Source organism: Ictalurus furcatus, chromosome 11 (genome assembly GCF_023375685.1).
Source record: "Ictalurus furcatus strain D&B chromosome 11, Billie_1.0, whole genome shotgun sequence".
Classification (NCBI taxonomy): Eukaryota; Metazoa; Chordata; class Actinopteri; order Siluriformes; family Ictaluridae; genus Ictalurus; species Ictalurus furcatus.
This window is the reverse complement of record NC_071265.1, coordinates 13,355,296-13,365,027: the sequence shown is the minus strand read 5'-3', so window position 1 is coordinate 13,365,027 and position 9,732 is coordinate 13,355,296. Positions and strand designations below refer to the sequence as shown.

Below are 9,732 nucleotides of genomic sequence, written 5' to 3'. Positions count from 1 at the left end.
TGAGGCAAGTTTTATGATAAATCCAACATGATAAAATTACTTTAATTACAAAAATGTTAAATATTGTAATGATTTTAATTTTGTTATGGTGACTGAAATGATTGAATGTAAATGCTACAAAACTTTCATTATTTTAGTGTGTGAATTATAAATGCGTAATTTTAATGGTGTATATATTTTTATGTGCTTATTGATAAATAAAATGTCAAAATATAATGAAATATGCTGTATTTTAGTATTTTGTAATTGTTAATAACAGATTAGGACAATTTTATACTACTGGGGCAGTTTAGAGATCCATCCGCGTTAGATATAAAACTCCGGGTCACTAACGAGCCGAATATGTAAACATGATTGGCGAAACATGTATGCATTTAAGGGTTAAAGTGCAAGCAAAATAAGAATTACACATACTTGAAAATCAGATACATTCATTATTTATAATGTATGCCATTATGCCAAGCAAGCATTATTCTCCCAAATACCTGTGGACAAACAGAAATAAATTAAATAAATTCCTTCTAGCCAAACGGTATAGATACTTCTGTGAGATGCTTGTCCACCCCACTTTTCATGTTTATATCCATGTATTGCATTTATCTTTTAGTTACTTTTTCTTTTCTATGTTATTGACATATGCAAATGTAACCCCTTGTAACAAAAGGATTTGCCTTAATTCTAGTGTCGGTTTTTTTCGCATGTTTTATTTTCTTTCCATGTTGAAGATTTTAAGGAACAAACAAGATATTATTTTATGACTATGTTTTTGTCAGATTCTACTTTTAAAATTAATACTCTGAATGAGAAATTTCTATTCAAATGTTTGACAAATGTCTGATCTCGCATACCATAAATTAGTGGACTGAGCAGGCGTGGCACAATGTTTGTTATCAAGTATGCATAAAAACTGATCTTTCTCCATTGAGTAGGCAAAATACGAACAAAAACAAAGTCTAGCACAGGAGGGGTAAAGGACAACATACAGAGCAATTGCTGTACTCCATGCAAAAGGATTGTTCGCTTGGCTTTTTTAGTAGATTCCTTGTCACTTGACATCTTTCTGGCTGCAATCAGCACCCTACAATAAGTGTAGACAAGAACGATCCACACAAAGGACATGTAAATTGCCTCTGTAGCTTGCTTTCTCTGATCATGATGAACAGTGTTGTACAGAAATGATGAAGAGCAGACAGTTACAGTGTTATAAATGAACAAAGGAAATAGGATGGCAGAAATAACAAAGTCTGTCAGTGGAGGAATAAGTCCAACTCCCCATATCAAAACATTAAGAATAAAAGTTCTATGTAATGTACAGATCTGAGAATGATGCAAAGGTTTACAGATGGCAATATAACGCTCAATTGCCATAGCAGCCAAGATTAGTGGTGTGTTCTTCTGAGTGGCTGAAGCTATGATTAGTAATACACAACAGAATGAAATGCGTACATTGTTCCATGTATATGCCAATACAAGGAGAGTCACAGAGACACCAACCATAATCATGTCATTGATAACCAAATGTATGTATAAAACATATCTTGGATTGTTATAGAAAACTGAGCTTTTGAAGAAGGTGAAAACAAGTGATCCATTGATACAAATTATGATAAATCCAAGAAAAACGCTTACTAATATTTTGCTGAAAAATTCCTCAAAGCTTTCCGGACTTCTGGCGCCATTCTCTGAGAAGTTCATTTTCTGAAAACACTTCAGAACCTTTTAATCACTGTGAAGGCCTTAAAGATAATGAAGTAACTTAACAAGATGCTGTTTACTAATCCACAAAATTAAAACCAACACTGGTTCATCAATGAACAGTTATGGATAGGTTTAAAGACTACAAGATAGATTACTTTGCCTGTGCAAGATGTATTTAAGCTAGCTGGTTGTAAAGGTTCACTGAGAAACAGAAGTTTATATAGTTTAAGAGAGTGTTAAATAGGGATCTGTGGGGTGGAATTTCCCAAGTCACTATACTGAATGGAAAGCTGTCCCTATGGACAATGTTAGCTTTTACACCTGATTCATCTTAAAATATTTTAGGACACACACACACACACACACACACACATAGTATGTACACTCATTGGCCACTTTAATAGGAATACCTGTACCTTTGCATGTTCATATTTTGTATATTGAATATATTTTGAATAAGTAAGGGAGTAACTGCAGTATACTTCAGTAATAACAGTAGGGTGCAGTAAAGTTCAGGTAGTACATGAAGTTTCCAGAGGAACAGGATATTTCATTGATGTGAACTTCAGTGATGTAGATGGCAGATGGCAGCAATGCAGAAAAAAGCACAGTGTTTGTGTTAGAGACCAGACTGTCAGAACAGAGCATGTGAGCACATCTTCAGTGAACAGAGGCGAGACCAATCAGATAGGGTTTACAGGAAAATACATGGAAATACTTGTGGCTGAATTTATAGCTGTAGCTATAAATTCTGACTGTTACTATGTAGAAGTGGCTGCTAGCTGGCAGATCAGTGTTCAGCTGTTGATGTGAACCATAAAGGAGCTCTGTTATCCATCAGGGTGGGACAGCCAGGGAAGCTGTCAAAGGCTCAGGCAGGGTTTGGGCCCAGTTATGTTTAGTAGCACTATCATGCAAAATAAAAACATCTGAAAAAATGTAAATTTGATTAAACTATGATGGTCAAAAATGTAGGCCTATACATTGTTTAAAACTCATGAATATTGTGACTCAATTAATATAAATAATATGATTAATATAAATTATTATTTTGTAAAATTATTTTTAAATTTACACACATTTCCTTATATGAAGGGGATCTCGTGCTATTCAATACTTTCATTCATGCAAGTTTGCTAAGAGATCACATAGATCAGGTGCACGAAACAGAAATGAAAAAAGAAAATAGAAGAACTGGTTAACTCATGTGAGTGTATGGCAAAGTTATTAAAGCATTATTGAATTTGGCAATAGAAGGAATTAAAGTTTGATTATGCATTAAAGTCATTTACATTTTGTGGGGTTTGTATACATGGGTATGTGTTTTCTTGGGGGCCATTTTAATGAAAAGGGGTTGTTGCATGATGCAAATAGATAAGCCAAATGCAAACAGGAAGTTTGCAAATGCACACTTGAATGCAGGTCAAGAGATGCATTCTTTCATTAAATGCTTTTCAGTGCATGCTGTGGCTCTCATCAGAGTGGAACAAAAAGAATATGAAGCTCATTTTCAATTTACAGAAAATTACTTTATTGCATCTCATGTTCTGTGTGGTGAGTTTGAGTGATTCTCATGCTCAGCACAGAGCACTTGGAGTAGTATCACAATTTCATAAGTAATATAGTGCCTGAAAAAAAAATCTTTTAATTTTTGAAAACAACATTTGAAATGAGTTCAGACAAAATTCTACCAGCTAATTTACAGTGCATCCGGAAAGTATTCACAGCGCTTCACTTTTCCCACATTTTGTTATGTTACAGCCTTATTCCAAAATGGATTAAATTCATTATTTTCCTCAAAATTCTATAAACAATACCCCATAATGACAACATGAAAGAAGTTTGTTTGAAATCTTTGCAAATTTATTAAAAATAAAAAACAAAAAAAAAAAGCACATGTACATAAGTATAAGTCTGGGCTCTTGCTGGGCCATTCAAGTACATTCATAGAGTTGTCCTGTAGCCACTCCTTTGTTATCTTGGCTGTGTGCTTAGGGTCACTGTCCCGATGGAAGATGAACTTTTGCCCCAGTCTGAGGTCCAGAGCGCTCTGGAGCAGGTTTTCATCAAGGATTTCTCTGTACATTGCTGCATTCATCTTTCCTTCGATCCTGACTAGTCTCCCAGTTCCTGCCGCTGAAAAACATCCCCACAGTATGATATATATATATACACACCTCTCACATTTTTGTAAATATTTGATTATATCTTTTAATCTGACAACACTGAAGAAATGACACTTTGCTACAATGTAAAGTAGTGAGTGTACAGCTTGTATAACAGTGTAAATTTGCTGTCCCCTCAAAGTAACTCAACACACAGCCATTAATGTCTAAACTACTGGCAACAAAAGTGAGTACACACCTAAGTGAAAATGTCCAAATTGGGTCCAAAGTGTCAATATTTTGTGTGGCCACCATTATTTTCCAGCACTGCCTTAACCCTCTTGGGGATGGAGTTCACCAGAGATTCACAGGTTGCCACTGGAGGTCATATAATGTGTTTGAAGCAAAGCTACTATCATCATCAGAGAAAAGAATAAACAGGCCCTCCACAGAAGTTATAAGAGAACGTTGAGCTTCAGTTTGAGTGGAAGAATGAACATAGGTCACCGATGGAATGATACGATAAGCGGGAGAATAAGGAAACCCTGTGGGTACAGGTGAAGGGCAGAGACATTCCAGCAAAACTGTAACATCAATGGCCAAATAAGCCACTTGATGGCGTATATATTCACCCAAGCCTGTGAGATTGAGCAGCCGAGAGAGAGAAAGTCCATCTGCAGGTGGGCATTGATCAGCTAGACAGAGATCAGAGAGAAAGAATGAAAATTAGATAAAACAGTAGTGGTAACACTTAAAATATATTCATATAAATACATGTACAAGCACATGCAAAGAATATAGGAAACAGGTATCAATACATGACATGGAAAAAGCATAAAGTTGAAAAACACACTCATACGATGTTTTGAGAGAAAAACACCCACACCCACACACTGACAAAAATGTTCAAGAGAAACACACACACATATACTCATAGAATGTCTAAGAAGCACCAAAAAACATATGAACAAACAGAATTAGAAAAGAAATATGTGTAACATTGAGCAATAATAAAAATATATCTCACCCATAATGAAGAAGTGATGAAAATATCCAAATTGTTCAGGACAATAGGCGATGAGATGCGCACAGCTCGATTACCGGAAGTGGGAATGGCAGTAAGGGTCTTGTAAAATGTTTAAAATACCCAGAAGAAAAACATGAAGATAATGGGATATCCAATGGCTGAAAATGTGTTTTAAGGTTATTTTAGAACGAGAAAAGTTTGTTCTAATGGTATTTTAAAATCCAAGAAGTAGTTTTTAAGGGGAATCAGAAAAAAAGACGTTAATAAAGCATATTGGGATTCCAAAAGAATGAGATAATTGGGCATAACCTAAAGATAAGACTGTATAAATAGGGCACTGATTCTGTGCTTAGATTTAGATCACTTTTGGGACGTCTCACAAGGGGATCTCATGTTGTTTTTTGAACAATAAACTGGATTTTTGCTTCTCTCATTTATCTTGTTCATGGCTTCATTTTGATCAGTAAATTGAGGAGTATTGTTTGAGTAACTAGAGGAAATTCAGCAACCTAGTCATTTTAGATATGACAGGTCCAGAAAGTTGATGATTCAACATCGAGATGTTGTTCTTGCCCATGTTAGGAGCTTGGGGCTTAGGTTGAACCTCAGGGAAAGTTGCTTCTCCAGTCGACAGCAACTTTTCTAGGGGTTATATGGGATTCGAATACAATGAGGGCATTTCTATCCTCTTCTAGCACTGAAATTCTTCTCCTCAGTTGAGATGTTACCATGTCTTAGAAAATACAGAGGTGGTCTTGTCAAACACCAGGGAGGATTATGTTCATGCCCCCTGTTCAGGGAGGCTAAACTAATTCTTCACTGCCAAGGGGGAAGTGCTGTCAGTGAATGCAATGAACATTCCGGGAAACCGGAATGTGGGGGCAGACATCCTGTCGAGGCAGGGACTGATTTACGGGGATTGGAGGCTTCATCTTCAAGTGGGTAAGTCCATATGGCGGAGGTTTGGCCGAGCGGAAGTGGACATGTTCGTCTCCGAGGAGACAACACGCTGCTTGCTATAGTTTGTCCTCAATCCTCCCACAGCAAAGAAAGAAAAAGAGTCAGGGCTGGATGCCATGGTAGACACAGGCTCTAGCGAGAGTTCGCCAGCTCGAACTGTGCTTGAATTGGCCAGCTCAAATATGGCTCTTGGAGATAATATCTCTGCTGGACGGCAATTCCTGGAAGATTCCCGTTTGCAGGGATCTATTGTCTCAAGCCAGAGGATTGATTTATCACCCTCACTGGAACTATGGAAACTGAGTCTGACCCCTGAGGGGCACCAGCTAAAGAGACCATGTTAAATGCTAGAGCACCATCCATGAGAAAATTGTATGCATTTAAGTGACAACTTTTTTTTTAAATCATGGTGTGAGGAACACCAGTGAGACCCAGTAACTGTGCAATAGCTGTGCCACGCCCCTACTGATGGAGCTTATGTGGGGCAACATCCTCCAACTTCAAGGTTTATGCATGATGCCAGACAGCTGAGGCCCATCTGCAGACCATGCATACCTTCTTGGGACCTTCTGTGGTCCAGGAAGCTCTGTCAGGTGCCCCATTTGAGTCCTTGGAGTCAGCTTCAGAGAAGCTTCAGACCCTAAAGGTAGCTCTTTTGGATGCCCCTGACATTTCTGTTTCCCCTTCTTGCCTTGACTTTGCCTCTGGATTAGCCAAGGCCTCCCTATATCCTAGGCGGGATTATTCATAAGCGCCTAGGTCTGCTGCCCAGCTGGTGATATTGCTTATGAGGTGCATGGTCTCACTACACCTCTGGGTATAGGGTCTCATTCCACTAGGGGGGTCGGTTCCTCATAGGCTTTATCTAAGGGGTACCCTTACAAGATGTGTGTGCCATGGCAGGGTGGTCTATGCTGCACACATTCATTCGGTATTGCTCATATATGGGTTTCTCATATATGTTACAGATCGTATATGGTTCTCTCTATTGTCTCAAGCCAGACAGTTGATCTATCACCCTCGGCCAGAACTATGGAAAATTTGACTCTGGCCCCTGAGGGGCACCATCTCATAGATGCTTGTCTCTCAACCGAGGTTGTAGAAACCATGTTAAAGGCTAGGAAGGTCAGTGAGACCCAGTAAACTGTAAACAATGGCTACAGCCCTGGAGTTCTTACAATGTTTCTCAACAAGGTTGGCTCCTTCTACAGTTAGGGTTGATGTGGCCTCTATTTTGGCAAGCCACGCACCTATTGATGGAGCCTCTGTGACAGGCCATACCCTAAATATGATGGAGTGGGTATACTTGTTCCCACAGTGTGATGCTCACAAAACGTTGAATTCCCTTTGAAAGGGAACATCTGGGTTATGCATGTAACCCTGTTCCCTGAGAAGGGAATGAAATGTTGCTTAGCTTTGTCATACTGGAGTATGCTTGTAAAATTGCGCCTGCGCTTCAGACAAAGACAAGCTGATGACATGGTTTACAGGCATGATTTTACACAGACTTCAGATACTGGTCATGCGCGAGGGCATTTCCTATAGCATGAAGCTCATGCAATGTCTCGTTCTCTGCTCAGGGAAAAGGGTTACATGCATAACCCAGACATTTCCATCCCATGTGTTCAAGTAAACAAAATCGTCAATGCTGAGGTAACTGGCGAAAATTTCATCTGAAAACTGGTGAAAATTTCACATGACCATGTCATGTGACTAGATGTTATTTTTACAATAACAAACTGTTGCTGACTTTAATGACTTTCTGTTACATTCTTTGTAATTTTATTTAATTAGCTAATATTTTCTAAGCAATATTCTCTCTGACGGCCATTTGACAATGGTACTGTAGCACCAACAGGGTTTACTTTTTGGGGAAAAAAAGACTATGTATTGAAATCTGTTGTGTCTTTTTGCTGTTATCTTTGGTTATATGTTTGTTTATAGAAGATGTATAGACATATGTTAAACATCCACAGATAAAACATTACCTCGCCATAGTGAGGCTTCAGGTCTGTTATTTTCTGTCAGAGAGTAAACAGATTGTGGATATTTATTGTCAAACTGCCTGTATTGTATTCACCCTATGTTTATCCTCAATGATGATATATGACTAGAAGATATAACCTTATTAAACCACATGTATATGTCAATTTGGAGATGCAAAAAAACAAACAAAAAACCAACCAAACAAACAAAACAAAAACATAGCATCACAGAAAAATAAAGTATTCTTCAGTGACACATTTTATGTTTTTAACTAATTTTTGACCAAATGCCACATAGAACTTTATAATACTGAGGTCACAATAACAATAAGAAACAAATTATGGATGAATACAATCTGAAGTATTAGAGTACAGCCAACACCGAAAAAATATCACATTGTCCAAATTCCCAAATTTCATACAGGTCCAATTGGACAGTAAACTGAAGTCAAGCCTGAATGTATTATTTAATAAACTTATTATCCCGATGGCTTCTTCAATATATAAATTCAAATTGATATGAAGATGGTAAAATGTTGTATAAATATGTAGCAATACCCATTAACTTTTTAAGTCTTTTAGTTGTGTACTGCAACAGTAAAACAATTATAAAACAATTATAATTCACAATTGGCTTGTTAAAAGCACAACAGAAAGAATTCAGTCGCTAACACTGTTCATCCATTCTCCTTTTACTCATTTATTTAAAAACTGTTCTGTTCCACCAGCCAACTAAATAGTCATGTACTTTATTACAGATATTGATGCATTATTATTATTATTTTTATATCCAGATCAGATCTACCACATATGTGATAATCTAACCTTTACAAGGACCATGTTACAGGAAAAGTAGCCTTTAATAAGTCTCACAAACTTTTGATCTCGAATTCCATAAATTAGAGGACTCAGGAGTCTAGGTAAAATGTTTGTAAGCAGATAGTTAAAGAAGGTGATCTTAGTACGATGAGTTGGAAAAAAAGGAATTAACAGCATATCCAACACAGGTGTTACATATGACATCATGCAGAGGAGTAACTGACAACCATGCAACAGGATTGTATTTCGGGCCTTCTTAGCTGAATTTTGATGATGGCTAGATGAGGCAACTTTGGCTATAAAAAGAACTTTAAAGTAAGTATAGATTAAAGTTATCCACACAACAGACATATAAATAGCCTGTGTAACAATGGTCTTTTGTGCATGATAAGCTGTGTTGTACACAATAATCGGTTGGCAGAATGTGAGAGAATTAAAAAAAGTATTGGGCTGCATTGCAGTGATAATGATGATGTCTATCATTGCAGGGATAGTTCCAGTTCCCCATAGCAAACATATTAACATATAGGTACTTTTCACAGTGCAGATCTGTTTATGATGCAGTGGTTTACAGATAGCAATGTAACGTTCTACTGCCATGCCAGCCAAATTCAAAGGAGTGTTCATATAAGTAGTTGATGCTATTGCTAATAGTGTACAACAAACAGAAACATTTATGTAAGGCCATGCATAAGTCAATACATACAAAGTCACTGATATGCAGATCATGAGGATGTCATTTATTACAAGGTTAATGTATAAAATGTATCTGGACTCACTATGAAATACAGAGTTGCAGAAGAAAGTGACCACTAACATTCCATTTATGAAAATAATGATTATAGCAAGAGAAACAATAACAATATTTTTTGCAAAAGCTTCCTGATAATTGTCTGGAATTCTAAGTTGGTCTGTTATGTTCATCACAACGTTCTTAAGAAGACAATATTCCTGAAAAACAGGGGTATAAAATATTTAAATATTAATTAGTAAATATTTTAATTAGTAAAATATTAATTAATTTGCTAAGTATTTCTAGGATAGAAGATGCAATAATCATTGTACCTTTTAGAAACAAGCTTGTATAACATTAGTAGTTCCACTCCATATCCTTTTTATTTCATTAGCCAGTGGGAAG

General features: G+C 36.9%; 2 protein-coding genes across 2 annotated transcripts; both read right to left on the bottom strand.

The window, feature by feature from the left end:
* Positions 1-747: 747 nt before the first annotated feature.
* On the bottom strand, positions 748-2,065 carry LOC128615182 (odorant receptor 131-2-like). The gene has a single exon (XM_053637055.1). It carries the CDS (start codon positions 1,693-1,695, stop codon positions 748-750), a length of 948 nt encoding a protein of 315 aa, XP_053493030.1. The 5' UTR covers positions 1,696-2,065.
* A 6,487-nt stretch (positions 2,066-8,552) lies between these two features.
* LOC128615202 (odorant receptor 131-2-like) lies at positions 8,553-9,518 on the bottom strand. The gene has a single exon (XM_053637085.1). It carries the CDS (start codon positions 9,516-9,518, stop codon positions 8,577-8,579), a length of 942 nt encoding a protein of 313 aa, XP_053493060.1. The 3' UTR covers positions 8,553-8,576.
* Between the last annotated feature and the right edge of the window lie 214 nt (positions 9,519-9,732).